The sequence below is a fragment of the Condylura cristata genome, unplaced genomic scaffold (assembly GCF_000260355.1).
Source record: "Condylura cristata isolate star-nosed mole 26May11 unplaced genomic scaffold, ConCri1.0 scaffold00021, whole genome shotgun sequence".
NCBI classification, from domain to species: domain Eukaryota; kingdom Metazoa; phylum Chordata; class Mammalia; order Eulipotyphla; family Talpidae; genus Condylura; species Condylura cristata.
Window position 1 is genome coordinate 28,534,197 of NW_004567122.1, and position 16,058 is coordinate 28,550,254.

Sequence of the window (16,058 nt, forward strand, 5' to 3'; positions counted from 1 at the left end):
GTCAGAAACTATCTTCCAAAACAACCCTTCAGAAAGAATTGCTGCATATCTTAAGTTCCCACACTAAGTGTTCATGTGGCTGAAAACTTGAGCCTACTATATTTCATACAAGACTTAAGAAGTGTTTATGTAAGTAAGTGCTGGTGAAGAAAATTTTCCAGTAAATCATTCACATTAGAGTAATGCATTCATTTCTGGGCAAACCTGATGGCTTCTAAGCCCATGGTGATGAGAGATGGCACATAGCAATGACTCATGAAGTATGAGAAGTCTGTTGCAAGATTTTTAGGAACACAAGATAGGTATAGTTACCTTTCTGACTGGCCAAGTTGTTAGCATATGATACTTAACAATTATATCAGAATTTAGGGCAAGGAAATTTGCTGATGAAAAAGCAGAAATAAAGAAGTTTCTGGTGTTGCTGAGACACTGATCATGTTAGAACTTTAGTACTAGACATATTTCTATATTCTAAGTCAATTCCAGTTGGAATTTTTGCTGTTTGGACCTGAAAGTAGCCTGAGAAAAGCCCTTTTTCAAAAATTTCAAAAGGTTTAAGAGGCAGTTTCAACATCTTCAAACTAAGGTGGGGCAATAAGAAAGGCAGAACCTAAAAGTATATCTTTGGGAATGTTTTTTATGTTGTGAGAATAGGGAATAAAGACGTCATGTTCCTGAATAGAAATCTCAGGAATTCACCCCTCACAAACCAAGAAATCAAAGTACTTTGTGTTTATTTATTTTTTAAAAAATCCAGAATGGATCAAAAATAAGGATACAGGTGCCAGACAGACCAGAAGGTAGCTAGAAAAGTATAGCTTAAAAAGGGGGCCTTATTACCTTGTTTTAAAAGCTGCCCTCAGCTATGACTTAGCTTCCCCTACTCTACTCCTGACATGGCAGCACAGCTGGTTTGCCTTTGTGCAAGGCCTTAGGCCTCAGTCTCAGAATTTCATGTACACATAGGCTGGGACCAGAGTACTCTAGTGACCAGGTATCATTTGTATAAGGTCTCATTTCAGGCCTGTGACTGACTACCTTCATTGTGATAAGAAGGGTCCACCCCTTGAAAATATACTTGAGCAAAAAAAAAAAAAAAAAAGAAAAAAGAAAAAAAACAACAATGTTAAGTCTTTATAATGATCAATAAATCACCTTCTTCCCTTATACATGCAGTTGAAAATAATGGCAGGCTAGGGATAGAACATTGTGAACTTGTACTGCTGGAATTATCACTCATTAAACGATCATTAGCTAATGGTCACTAAATTTACATATTAAGGAAATTATATATAGAATACTGCAAAAACACAGTAAAAGACTGAAATCTGCCTATCTCTGCTCAGGAAATCCCTTCACTCCCAAGCGTCATAGTATGTTGACCTTTAATCTCCAAAGTTCACAGCTATTACTGCTTCTCCTCTTTTTGATCTTCCTTTTGTTCCCCAGAGCCAGAACTTCCAGAGCCTTCTCGCTCAGATGCCATCTGTTAAAACATTTGACATTTCTTGTTAAAAAATTTGCTAGGGCTGCCATTAATAGTAACAAACCATTCTCAGATTTATTGTTAGGGCTATTTGTTCTGTGGTTAACTGGAAATGCAGAAGCCATATCCAGTTTACTCTACTCTCCCTCTCCCAGTATATGTTAGTGATTTCTGTGATGCCTTCCCTTTGATCTCTCCCTCCCTCTCCCAAAATAGAGCGAACAAGACCGGAGGGATGGGCAACTGCAGTACTAATGCCACAAGTGGGTATGACGGGAAGCATCATCAGTGACAGTAACGAGCAATACACTAAGAGTAAGTTAAAGCAAAATAATCATTGAACAATACTCTTGTGCCTTTGTACCTTTTTGTATGCCATTTCGAAGAGCTTCAGTGATGCTTGCTGTAGGGAGGATGCTGCCTGTCTTATATTTTCTCCTGTTTCACTATCTTTTCGAGCCAGGAGCTCCCTCATTTTGGAAATCTCTTCTTTAAGCTTGTTGCACTTCAAAACAAAACAAAACCCTCATTTTCCCCAGGCTTCTTATCCCATTACATACAATATTAACATTCAGAAATACTTTTTTCTAAAACTAAACTCTATCACATCCCATAAGGAAAAATAAACTCCACCAACACTGGTGACAACACCTCCCAATTCCCTGAACTATTTTAAAGGAGGGCTCACCTCATCAGCAGGCAATTGGTCCTTGAATTCTTCCATCTTAGTTTCTGTGTCATGAATGATTCCTTCAGCCATATTAACTGCTTCAACTCGTTCCTAAAAAAAATTAGTAGTATGAAAGACTTCCTGATCAACCATTTAGCTGGGTGTCCTCGTTAAGCAATACAACATGTTAACTGCTGCATATCTTTAGAGGTCACACCTACTACAGAGATCAAAGGTAATCTGTAAAAATATTGGCTAGTCATTGTAACATTAGAATGTTGATATCCAAGACCAATAAATGAAACATTTCACACATAATAAAGGAGGAAAAAAGACAGATGGAGAAGATAAAATATCAACGACACATGTTCAAACTTTTACCTCCCAAACAAGGCAGAAATTAATTACCTTCCTTCGTCGGTCTTCCTCAGCATATTTCTCTGCATTTTTAACCATATTTTCAATATCATCTTTGCTTAAACCACCAGAAGACTGGATCACAACTGCAATGAAAAGACTAAATATTACTTTCCAGATAAAGTTGTGTCTTCCTCTAATGTAGTAAGAAAAAGAATGTTCCTAACTCATAGCAATCTTGATGTGCATTACAAAAAGATCAGGAACACCCTGTTGTACTGCAGGGAGAATGCAAGGGTCTGAAATACATAAAGACCAAATTTCTGGTGCTTGGCTGTTCTGGGAAATAAATACACCTTTAATATATGAATCTGGTAACTGAGGAGAAAGGAGACACAAAAAAGCTCATCACCTTACCAAGACTGGGAGAAAAGATGCATACAATTTGCCTGAGTTTGATCCCCAGCAAGTGCGCTAACCCACTTATGGCCTAACAGATCTCTCCTGTCCTGCCCCAGTAAATCTACCTGTTCTGCTCCCTATCTCTGGTGAGTCATCTCAGCAGCCCCCTCCCACCTCTGGCCTGTAGTGGGGGGGGGAGGGGGTTTGGGCGAGGTGGGGGGGGGGAAGGACACACACAATCCAAAAAAGGGGTCCATTTACTAGCTTCACAACAGAGAAATTCCAGACTTTTTCCAGACTTACTCTTCTCACTCTTACAGTCTGATAAGTGATAGCACTTACTCTGCTGCTCACGTCCTGTACCCTTATCTTTGGCAGAGACATGTACAATCCCATTGGCATCAATGTCAAATGTAACTTCAATCTGAGGGACTCCACGAGGTGCTGGGGGAATTCCAACCTTAACAAAGGCACAAAAATTTATTTGTAATTGAGGGTAATAGTTTAATTGTAATCTGAAATAACATGGCTCAGACATAAATTAGTTAGCTATAACAAGTAACCCTAAATTAGTTAGCTATAGCAAGTAACCTGAGGACATAGTGCTTGAGGGTAAACCTCTCATTACTGATCTCACCAATAAGCCATGGTGGCAAGAACACAGCAACACTATCAAGTAACAGTTAATAATCAGGAATTTTCGAACAAGTCCTCGGCTTTTATCTACTTCTTGGTGAGTTATTATAACATGAGGAACAAGGAAGACCTTCAGGTAAAACTGTACACAGTCAAGATAACATAGGTTATGTTGGTGTGTGCCAAAATTTATGGTAATGTTATTAAGCGATAGAATGTAACTATACAGAAAAGGGGGAGCAAAATATTTAGGAATATCCTGATACTCACCAAAGTAAATTGTCCAAGAAGTTTGTTGTCTCCAGCCATCTCTCTCTCACCCTGACAAACTTTTATCTCCACTTGAGTTTGTCCATCAGCAGCTGTTGAAAACACCTAAAGAGGAGGAAATTTCCTGGGTTGGCAATATGATTAAAGTGATATCCCTTATACAAAGTACAAACCAAAAATTTCACCCTCTTCAGAAGACTTATGTCTTTGTATGGAACAGGAATAGGGTTAGCACAGCAAAAGGTATACAGTATCTACTGTTTCAGCTAAGCAAATACATTAGACAATGATGCAGTATTATAGAAGGCTACAAGAGAAGGAGCTAATAGTGAAACCTGCTGGCAAGGGGAAATGGGTCAGAGACAGGATATGTATTTTGTGCTCAGTCCCAGGAACTCACTGCATACTTCTCTTCAGAATGATGTGGCGACAATATGCCACACCACAAATAAAGCATAGATTTTTCAGAAAAACATTGGTGAAAAATTGGGAAAATCAGGAAATATTCATAATCTAAGACCATATTTTTCTCTACATAGCCCTGCTTGGTATCTCAGAAACTTCCATCATCCATCCCTCTCCTGTCATTTGTTCATAAAACAAGCACATTTCCCTGTCTTAGTCTTTTTACTGTTTTTGACAACAGAAGAGCATGAAAACTCAAGTCTCACATGAAAAGCTCCTTTTGGGGTAAGGAGGGAAAACTATTGATGCTTTCCCTATAATCATCACTGCTGGCTGACAACAGATAAAGACAGCTTTTCCAGAACAAAAAAGAACAAAAAATTTTAACCACCAACATTCAACAAATACAGACTGCAAAACAGTAAGTCAACTTTTACAGGAAATGCTCACAAAACTGCAATCACTTCCCTTTTGTATCTCCATCAGAATGTAGGGTTAACTTACCTGGCTCTTCTTGGTTGGAATAGTGGTGTTCCTGTTAATAAGTTTGGTAAAGACACCTCCCAGAGTCTCAATACCCAGAGATAAGGGAGTCACATCCAGGAGCAGCACGTCTGTGACATCACCAGCTAACACACCTCCCTGGATGGCAGCACCAATGGCCACAGCCTCATCAGGATTGACAGCCTTGCTAGGGGCTCTGCCAAAGAGATCCTGCACAGTCTGCTGAACCTGAGCATCAAGAAGAAAAAGTTACCCACTGCCTAAGGTGTCTGAAAACAGAATACATGTGTCTCCTAAGACCCCAACAAATGCCAATACATTACCACTTCTGATTCAAGAATGTTCATGCAAATTATTTCATAGTTGAGCTCTTACTAATGTTAAATATGTAACATTTTAGTCATGTAAGTAACACTTTACTCATGTAAGCATTTCATTCATAGCACTTTTAAATTTGTGAAGACTTTGCTTAAATTTTACCTGTTTTCCCATGCAATCAGAAGGGTACAAGGCAGAAGGGATCTTGAAATTGTATAATCTAGGTACTATTCTACAAAGCAACAATTTAAAGGAGCAATGGTAATTTAATAATTCTAGTGGCTAGTGCAGGGCATTACTGACTGTATTACTGCTACTGAGGAAACAGGGTTAGTTGAATAGCATGTTAACATATAAAGATGCCATATATTAACATACATGTTATATGGTCTAAAGCCTCCCCTTTTTACTTCCAGGGTTATTTGGTGTATACTTTCCCATGTCCAAGTATTCCAAAGGAAAAATTTTGAAAATCTAAAAGCCCAGATACTCTTTATTTAAGCTATAAGGCAAGAATTGCACCTTCAATAGATTTTGTGCTCAGTCATTAGCTTTCCACACACCTGTCTTCAGAATGATGTGTTGATGAGTAAAATGCATCATTGCACAAATCACTGATGAAAAGATGCAATTAGAAATCCTGTATGTTGTAGACATGTCTAAAATTGTACCTGCAGGCTAGTTAAGTAGCACCAAGCTTTTTTAGGCCATCTTTATAAAATTCTTCCAAAATAAAGTTGGCTCACTCCTTGCTATCAAGAAGTTATCTTGCCCTTGCTAGTTCTTTTCCTTGTACCCTTTAATTTAAAAAAGAGTCTAAAAATAACTTAAAAAAACAAAACAGAAAAAACCCACGGACACAAATCCACTCCCCTTCAGGTTACAGTGACAAAAGACACATTATCATTTCCCTACAACACAAGCCATTTAGCCCCCCAAAAAACGTGCTCTCAGCTCTCCATGCCAAGAATTCATCATAGGTTCATACCTTGGGCATCCTAGTCATGCCACCAACAAGAATTACTTCTCCTATATCACTCTTGCTGACTTCTGCATCTTGCATGGCTTTTTGGCATGGGGCAATGGTCCTCTTGATTAGATCAGTCACAATTCCTTCAAACTGAGCCCGGGTCAGCTTCATATTCAAATGCTTGGGTCCAGAAGCATCCATTGTAAGATACGGCAAGTTGATGTCAGTCTAGTGAGGAAGCAGTGAAGAGCAGTAGCAGTGAAAAGACTGAAGGCCACAGGAAGGGTCAGACTTAATTTAAATAAATAGCCATCTAAGAAGGCGACCCCTCCCCAAACGTAAATACTACAGAATGTATTATCAGCAATGAAAACTGGAGTGAAAAGTAGGACAATTCTTTTTCAGGAGAATGGAAGAACTGTCTTGACACTAAACATACATTAAGAATCACATTTCTGTTTCTTTTCACCTAGCCTAAAAAATGTCACATACATGAAAATAAATGTCAAATATATGTTCCAAATAACCTGCCACTAGGCTAGGGTGGTTATGTTTCAGGGAGACAGAAAGTTGCAACAGGAACTTTAATGAGAACTACAAGGATTATAGAGCAGAGAGTAACAGTAACACTGCTATAACCACACCAAATCTCGCAGTAAGGCACAGGCCATAGAATACTAACAAAAACTCATCCATCACTAACAAAACTAGCAATGCTAAAACAAGTGCTTGGGAACAGAACTGCCACGTGCCTCCCCCTCCAACCTCATGTCAAAGCAAGACCAGTAGGGAATAAAAACAAAAGGGATCACAGAGTCTACAACGGAGATGGAAAAAGGCACAAAATGGTGTAATAAACTATTAAAAAAAAAAAGAAGAGGGGATCAACTCCTTAGCCAGTTTCCAGGCTTATATAAATGTAACCCCCCCCCGAAATGTAAATATTTAATAATTAGAATTAAGACACTTCTATAAAAAGTGACAGTACTGTTTTTAAGAATTTGTTTCTTCACAAAATGTTAAAAGTGAATCAGCAAAAACAATTTATCTAAAAGTCAGACAACAGAACTTTGACAGTGGAGACATTCTATTTGTGCTATTCATTCAATTCAGCTACCACCTATCTATACTTATACCCGAGAACTTGAAATATGGTAACTACAAGTGGCTAATGGAACTTCATTATTAAATCTATATCCACATATCAAAAAAAAAAAAACAAAACCCAAAACAAAACTGGTGTAGTTCAACACACTAAATTAATGACAATCTGAAAAACAGGACTCTCAACTCTCTTAAGTTCATGACAGTTTTGTATCCTCTCCTCTCAATTCCAACCCTGTATCTCTCACTACCATACTCTAGTTCAAGTTCTTCCTTTTCTTACTGCTTACTAACTTAGTCCTGCAATGGCTGCCCTCTGCCCAAAATACCCACCTATATGACCCCCCAAACTCCCCATTCCACTCAGTGTTTTTCACAGATCCAAATCTGACTACGTTACTGCCACTCCAATTAAAAACACTTTATTATTTTGTATTCCTTTATCTTAGAAGAGACACAAAATCCCAAATCCATAAAGCCTATACTCATGTTCCTCTCTCTGCTTGCACTCCAGCCACACGGGCTCTCTTCTATCTTTACCCCATAGCCTGAGTTACTTGACTCTTTATCTTTTCCTGATCAGCTCATCTTACATAAGCTCTCCTTGCTGTCAAACACCTTGGTCAAGTTCCTCTATAATAATTACAAATATAACAGTGCCTTTACTGTTAATCATCTTGCATTTTAGCATATTTAACTGTTTATTACATAAATACATTGTATTTAGTAATCTGTAAGTCTTTTTTATATCATTTTTATAAATAAACATTAAGCAATTTATCCAAGGTCACATAGCTAAGAAGTAATGAAAGTAGGAATGTGAACCCAGCAGCTGGCTTGCAGAGCTGTTCATAGGTCTACATTACTTCTGGTCTGACATTTATTAATATTAACACAATGTTCGAAATAATGTTCATCTCTCCAAACCACACCATAAACTTGAGGGTAATGTAGGCTCCTAGGAGTTTTTCCTATAGGTTTACCATCATACATGCCCAAACATTATATCCAAAATGATCATTACACCTTGCTATAGTAGCAAAGTTGCTAAAACAAACAAAATCCAAATGCCTACCAGTATATTTTAGCTACACTGAAGGCAACCAATGGCACCCCCTTCCCTCCCTTCAAAAAAATGTTCAACCACTGGGGAAAATTGTAAACTGTCTTCTAGTGCCAAGTATTTAGACTCAAATTGTAACCACTGTGTTGCAAAATTCTGCCACTCCATTACTATAGCTGGGATTAAGGGGACACCATCAACATCATGAATGAGTACATAATCTTGTCATTTCTCATAGCTACTTAAAAAAAAAAAAAAAAAACCATGGCAATTTCACTGAAGGTTCACTATCAATAATGTCAGTTGCTGTAAATACATCTCCCTGTCCTATGGTGGGTGATAAAACAAAGTGATCATGGTCATGTTTCTCCGCTGCCACCTAAGATCCTATAGACCATAGACCTCTTGACTTCCATCTTAAGTTTCTGACCCAGACATAACAAGCATGCTTTATACAACTTTGTTCTTAGTGGTTATGGCAAAGTTGAAGCCTCACCTCTCAGAACTGAAACAACACAAAGAGTAAGTTGTACAGGTTATAGATGCTAGCTCACTGCCAAATTTCAGCATTCAATTTCTAGACTATTCATAATCCAGGTAAATGAGAACTTGAGACTCACTCAACTATCTTCAGTTATTGAAGACCATAGAAATTCTGAGCAATTTTCTATTTTCCAGGCTAATAATTTTAACTTTGTAGAGTAATTTTTAAAATCAGTATCTCTTTAAGACAAGTTACTATTCATTCAGGACTTAACATTATTTGATATTTGACTCCAGTAACCTGATTTGGGTGGCTAACAAATTTCTGTTCATTCATAAAAAATATACTGTCCCTTTTGTTCATGAAAAGGTTTATCAGCAACCATAAAACTATAAAAAGATCAGGCCCATTATAATCTGCCATTCGAATAAACTCAGGCTGAAAAGACCTTTCAAAATTGCCTGGGTATATTCATGCTTCACCTGCACAGATGAGGAGAGTTCACACTTGGCCTTTTCAGCAGCTTCTCTGACCCTCTGAAGTGCCATGTTGTCTTTGGTCAAATCAACCCCCGTCTATAAAGTGAAGACAGACAATACTATTATTAATGAGCTGATGTCTATATTATTTGAATTTCAAAAGGTAAGTTCTAACAATACAAAATAAAATTGTTATCTTTCCATAAAGAAACATAATCATCTATAGGGAAAACAAAGCCTATTCTAGAAAAGGCATCTGTGCTTAGAGCTGAGTTCATTGTATCTTTCCAGAATTTGAGCTTCCAGTTTATATGATTCCTTTTCCAATTTTGTAGTCTAAGTATCATACTCTCCTAATCCTTTGTTACCAATGCAAAGCTACAATAACCGAATAGTTTAACCCACCCGTGACACTGAAAATTATTTCAACGTTCTGTCAATGTTGTTAAGGGCAAAAATTACAAAGCAAACTAATATGAACCAAAAAACCCCTCAATATCTGAATGTTAATCATATATTAATCACATTTGTAGCTGACCTCTCTTTTGAACTCCTTCACAATGTGTTGCAGCAAGGCCTGGTCAAAGTCTTCACCACCTAGGAAAGTGTCTCCATTGGTGGACTTCACCTCAAACACGCCTTTCTGAATTTCCAGGATAGAAATATCAAAAGTTCCACCACCTAAATCATATACAGCAATACTAGAAAGAAAAAAGACCTTAAGGAACAAAACTTAACATAAGGATATAAATTTCAATAACCTGGCCCTCCCTGGTGGCACAGTGGGTTAAAGCACAGCACTGAGAATCTAAAGCCACTTCCTCATGAGTTCAATTCCCCCTTGCCCCGGAGGTGACCACATGGCGTGGCAGACCTCTCCTGACCCGCCCGCTGCTCCCCTCAGCAGTGTACTTCGTCGATCTGCCTGTTCTGTTCCCCACTCTGTCTCTGGTGAATCCTCTCACCGCCCCTGAGCCCCCCAGTTCTGTATGCACAAATAAATAAATAAATAAATAAATCTTTAAAAAAATAAATAAATAAAATAAATAAATTTCAATAACCCAATTATTTCCCAAGTGTAATTTTAGTGAAATTTGCTAACTACCTAAATGATGTATGTTAAGTAATCATAATTACTACAAATAAAATACAGACAACAGTAAGTTAAATTCGACACCAAAACTGCATTCAACTTGGGTGAATGCTTGGGGATTTACATGCAAAAAATGACCTATACCTAGTTCCAAAAAAAAAAAAAAAAAGTGGTTTTGAGGAATGAGTGAAAAAAACACTTGGCCTACTGTCTTGCAGGAGATCAAGGCAGCTCCACTTTTATTTTAAATATAAGGCCCAATCATTAAAATCAAGAACTTAAGGTGTCAGAAATGTAGGTTGAGTTTTATGGCTCAAACTTACATCTTGTCTTCTGATTTGTCTAGACCATATGCCAGAGCAGCAGCTGTGGGTTCATTAATTACACGAAGCACATTTAGTCCAGAGATTTGGCCAGCATCCTTAGTAGCCTGAAGAAAAGAAAAAAGCATTTTCTACCCTTATGTCACAAGCAGCCTTAATTTCACGGTAAGATTTTGAATCAAACGCACCTGTCTCTGAGAGTCATTGAAGTAAGCTGGGACTGTGATCACAGCATTTTTTGCTGTATGCCCTAGGTAATTTTCTGGAAAAGAATCAAAAAATGAAATCAAGCCATGGGACTATTACATGAAATAGGTTAAGAGAATTACTAATGTTGCGTTAACAACCCTTCCTACTTTCTTGGTGCCACAGATAGCAAACACCAGTTTTTAAGTATGGGACTGATTTGAGAACCAGAGAGGACACTGATTTTTGAAAAACTAAGATCTCACTTTTAACACTTTAGTCAAAGTTCGCCAGTTTTGACTCACTTTCAGATTTAAAATAGTACTTCTTTCTATTACAAAGTTCTAAGCTTTACCTAACAGGTGAAGTTAAGTGTAATAATTTAGCTTTCAATACATAACACTATCCCTCTTCCACTGAAGACACAAGTCACCTTAGGAAAATCTAGAAGGTAAGTTCAACCTGCAGGTAAGATCAAGTAACAAAAGTTTTGCCATTCCTAAGTTTCCTGTGTAATAGAAAAAGGGACATTGAGGGACTGGAAGTTAGTGATCTCAGAGAAACCATGCACTTCATCAAGTTTCCTGAGATGTGGCCTAAGCTTACCTGCAGTTTCTTTCATTTTCATCAGCACAAATGCTCCAATCTGACTTGGCGAGTAAAGTTTTCCATGTGCTTCTACCCAGGCATCACCATTGGAGGCACGGACAATTTTAAAGGGAACATTTTTACTGAAAGACACAAAAACTGTATTTTAGGAAATGCCACTGAAACCACAATGAGGTTAGCACAGCACGAGCACCCATCCATTCCAAGACACACTGGCAACAAACGAGAACTTCAGAAATTTATTTCACGAAAACCTTTAGAGAGCAAGGAACAGCTAAACACTTCCTGATGAAACCTGAACTTTCTTAATTGCCCCCAACAAAAACCCCATGCAGCTGCCTTGGAAACGATTAGCTACCAAGAGGACATAGCAATTCCATCGCAGTAATATCTATCCAAAAGAAAGCATGTTCACACAAGAATTCATACAAGGTGTTTATGGCACTATTATTCACAATAGCCTGAAAGTGAGAACCACCAAATGACAAATGGATAAACAAAATATAGTATATACATCCAAAAAATGAATCTGTAATTAAGTAGTGATACATGCTATTAAATGGATAAACCTTGAAAACCTATCTGATTAATACATGGAGGCTATTATTTGCCTTCTGGATTTAACATAGACTTAAAAGGTCCAGAATATTCACATTTTTCACGTATTGTATCTATATGTAACAAAGACTAACATGTGATGGTAGAAGTTAAGCCTTTTTTTTTTTTAAATCCCCAAAGGAACCAGCCTTTCGGCAGAGGAAGGGCTTGTGTAGAGACATGAAAAATTAAGGTAAGGTAGTCCAAGGAACTTGCTGAAATGATTCTTATATATGTCCTTTGCAACCAACTACATTTTCATATTACTCACATGTCTTTCTGAACTTCAGAGTCATCGTATCGCCGGCCAATGAGACGCTTGGTGGCATAAAATGTATTGTTTGGGTTGGTGACTGCTTGTCGTTTAGCTGGCATCCCAACAAGTCGCTCACCATCTGCTGTAAAGGCTACAACTGAAGGGGTGGTTCTAGCACCTTCAGCATTTTCCAGCACCTATTCTCAAACAGAAAAAATGAGATTCTAGTCACCACTGGTGTCTATATTGATCATTTAAGACACAAAATAGATGCTAAATCAGAAAATGAACGCCGATATGATAAAATATATACTACTGGAACCAGGAGATAGTTAAAATATTTCATCCATTACTTTGAAACATAACTAAAAATGAACAGTAGGGACAGAGTCAAGTTTTTTATACTCGATGTTGGAACAAGGTTAAATTTGTATTTATGTGGAGAAATATACTCTTAATTTTTTTGTGGTGATACCAACTTTCAGAGATAATTGAAAAACAGCCAGGGAGCAATTCAAGAATCTCAAGTGCTGTAAATATTGAGAAGAATCCAGTGGGGAAAAGATCCCATGTGCAGAATAATGAGGCTTCAGAAGGATTCAGCATCTAGGACAGCAAAAAGCTCCTACAAACACGCTTTACTTAGAACATGACCTTTGTCTTACATGGAGCTTCACTTGCTTTGAGATTGTTTCTGTACCTCTAGCCTTGCTTGGTTCAACTGACTTAGAAAAAAAATCAGCCTCTTAAGCAATCAACCATGCAAGTCATTCCAATGGATCCTAATGATAATTAATCATAAAAGTTTACCTCACAAGAGCTTTACAGTACCATTTGAAATAAAAGCTGACAAATCTTATTCTAAGCCAAAGGACAAAGAGGACTTATCTATGCCAAAGGAGCTAGTGGATACAAGCTCGTACTGTGTAAATCCAGAACCCCCAATCATACTCACCTTTGCTTGTTTTCCTTCCATAACTGCCACACAGGAGTTGGTAGTACCCAAATCAATACCAACAACTGCTCCTTTGATTGCTTCTGATCTGCAAGACATTTAAAACAATGCTACAGTTAACTCTTATCCTAATAGGGGTCTCCAAAATGACTGCAAGAATACCTAAGACAATAACAGAAGCACAGTAGCATATAACATATAAGTTAAAATATGTAGTTCTGTTCTTTGACTCTAACAATCACAAATACAAAGAGGTATTTACTGTGTATGGCAAAGTAAACTTACGCATAATCCCGCCTTGATACAATTCTGAAGGCTTCATGACTAAGGCCATTCCAGCCATCCTAAAAGGGAAAATATACTCCATTAGCCATCAACTACATATGAAAGTTTGGTCTTGTTCCAATTTTTCTTCTGAAGAACATACGGAAGCTGAAGACTTTCACTGTTATGGTGGCTATCATGCATTAACTATACTGAATGAGAAGAAAAACTAACTAAAGGAGGCATTGTTATTGAAACAATAACCACACCTAATGACATACAAATTTCTCAATTGAGATTAAAAACAAGTAGGTATAGAAAACTGTCTTTACAACAGGGTTTCTTAGCCTTGGTACTACTGACTTTGACCCATATATTTACAGGGGGTAGGGGTGCAGAGGGGGAAGGACTGGTCCATGCATTTTTAAGAGCCCAAGCCATCAACCAATAAAAACTAGCAGTATGGCTTCCCAAGTTGTTACTACCAAAATTGTCTCTGGACATTGCCAAATGTCCCTTGGGGAGGAAAAAATGGCTCTGATTGAGAATCACTGTTCTGCAAAATTACTACTTGGACACTTTCACTGTCAGGAGCAATGTGTCATCTTAGTTCTACTTTTTTTTTTTAATGATTTATTTATTATGCATACAGAGTTGGGTACAGCTTCCTGAGAGGTGCAGGGGCGGTAAGAGGATTCACCAGAGACAGAGTGGGGAGCAGAACAGGCCCACGGACTGTGGGAGGGTCAGAAGAGGTCTGCCGAGCCTTGTGGGTCACCTCAGGGCAATCAAACTCATGCTTAAGTGGCTTTAGCTTCTCAGTGCTGTGCTTTAACAGGCTGCGCCACCAGGGGAGGGCCAATGCTACAGTTTTGTATATTAAAGGTGTAGATTTAAAACATTTAGAAGTCTTTCCCCACATGCTCCCAATAAATTGCTTTAAAGAATTAGGATTATTGAACCCTGTGGGGTCATTTTAGGGGTAAAAAGAAAACATACTCCAGGCGTGGCCAAAGACCTTTTGTTATAACCTAGCCTTAGGATACTTCCATGCCTTCTTTTAATACCACACGAGTGCAAGAGATACATTTCCTGTCTCCCCAGTCTTTGCTTTTATTCCCAGTAATAACGACTGACCCTCTATGGCCTTTTCCTGATGTTATTTTTCTGAAATAACGAGAGAACAGCATATTACACTAAAGATTCAGGGAAACTAACCAGCAAGAGATTCAAAACAAGAAACCCGGAGCTTGATTTCCAACTTGCTATTTAGAGCCTTTTCTTCCATTTCATCATAGCAGCGGGGTCGTTACCTTGTGTTTTACAGACGGTGAGGGTGTCCTCGTAGATGAAAATGAAAACTATGCTAGGCTCCTTCCAAACAGACCGCGTCCTTCGCCCCCAAGGCCAACCTCTCTATTACCCTAAGAACGGATCGTCAGGGGGTGTGACTCAGCAGGGCCGGAGAAATGGAGGCAAGACCCTGAATTGGGCCTTGAGGCGACAGTTCTGATCCCGTTCGTTACCTACCTCCCCTCAAGATCGCTCGCGGAGAATTCTGACCCCTAAGGACGCGACTGCTTCACAGAGGCCCAAGGCCTTAAACCCATCGGAGAAAGCCTGGCGGCCCCTTACCTGGTGTCGAGCAGCCTTGGGCCCCCGAGAGGCTGCGGCGCCGACGAGACGGGCTGCCGCGGCTCGGCTGGCGCCTATCATGGTGGCTAGAGGGAGGGACACGAGGCAGCAAACAGACTGTCGGATGGCCGGGAGCTGCGCGGCGCGGTGGTGCTAGCGCTTCTGGAAACCTCCAACCACGTGGGGTGGGGGGCGGGGGTTGGTCGCAGGGACCTGGAGGCCCTCACTTCCGCTGGGGCGCCGTCCTTAGTGCCCGACCAGAGACTACCTGACCGCTGCGTCCAGAATCAGGGCGCATGACTAATACCCTCTGCAGCATAATGGTGGGTGAAATGATTGTCCTTTCGTTCAGGCTTCCATGGTCTGGGCGCAGGGAAAGACACGGGTGCTAAGAGAGGTACACAGGCAGTAACTTGGACAGCCCTGGTCCTCAGCAGCAGGAAAGAGTCAAGGTCACACGGGATAAATTGCGAACCGATCAGTCTCCTTGCGTCAGTTACTAGATGGGGCGGGCGGGGGTGGGGTGGGGTCTGTTGCGTCTGCGCAGTTGGCATTCTTTGGAGGGTCTGGAGCGCATGTGCACTGGACTGGCGGAAAATGGGGGTGGAGTCTAGCTACAGCTCTTATTGGATGCCCCAGCGCACGTGAGTTTGGCCGGAGCGTTGCCCCGGGCGTGCTGGGGTGCGTGCAGAGTCCGCGCGTGGACTGTCCCCCCCCCCAACCCCCCGGCCCCACCTAGTCAGCTACTCGCGCCGGGCGCCATATTGTCCTGAGGCTTTGTTTAATGGAAACCTTAGGTTCAGTAACCTTGTTGCTTTACAAACATCCTTGTTTCTTGGCCGCCCTTTGCCATTGCAGTGACTTGAAATGCGTACTGGGATATCAGGCAGCTTTTATTAACAGCATTTGGTCTCCTTTTCCTAATTAGAGTGCGCGCATCAAGTAAAAATTACTTGGGACTCAGGTTCTTCCCCGGCCAGATATGTTGGGCC

The 16,058-nt window shown here is 39.7% G+C and overlaps 2 protein-coding genes across 2 annotated transcripts in view; one reads left to right on the forward strand and one right to left on the reverse strand.

Annotated features, from left to right (window-relative positions):
* Positions 1-717: 717 nt before the first annotated feature.
* On the reverse strand, positions 718-15,434 carry HSPA9 (heat shock 70kDa protein 9 (mortalin)). The gene is made up of 17 exons (XM_004686778.2): positions 15,067-15,434; positions 13,453-13,511; positions 13,168-13,255; positions 12,228-12,409; positions 11,357-11,481; positions 10,753-10,826; positions 10,565-10,671; positions 9,687-9,849; positions 9,152-9,244; positions 6,037-6,246; positions 4,731-4,958; positions 3,822-3,926; positions 3,258-3,375; positions 2,565-2,659; positions 2,175-2,267; positions 1,851-1,991; positions 718-1,486 (listed from the first exon to the last, which is right to left on the reverse strand). The coding sequence occupies exons 1-17, from the start codon at positions 15,145-15,147 to the stop codon at positions 1,409-1,411; spliced, it is 2,040 nt and encodes a 679-aa protein (XP_004686835.1). The 5' UTR covers positions 15,148-15,434; the 3' UTR covers positions 718-1,408.
* Positions 15,435-15,689: 255 nt separating this feature from the next.
* CTNNA1 (catenin (cadherin-associated protein), alpha 1, 102kDa) overlaps positions 15,690-16,058 on the forward strand; it is a 305,980-nt gene continuing 305,611 nt past the window's right edge. Inside the window, exon 1 of the mRNA XM_004686781.2 lies at positions 15,690-15,710. Within this exon, the coding sequence (XP_004686838.2) occupies positions 15,697-15,710 (14 nt within the window). The 5' untranslated portion in view covers positions 15,690-15,696. The remainder of the gene's footprint in view (positions 15,711-16,058) is intronic.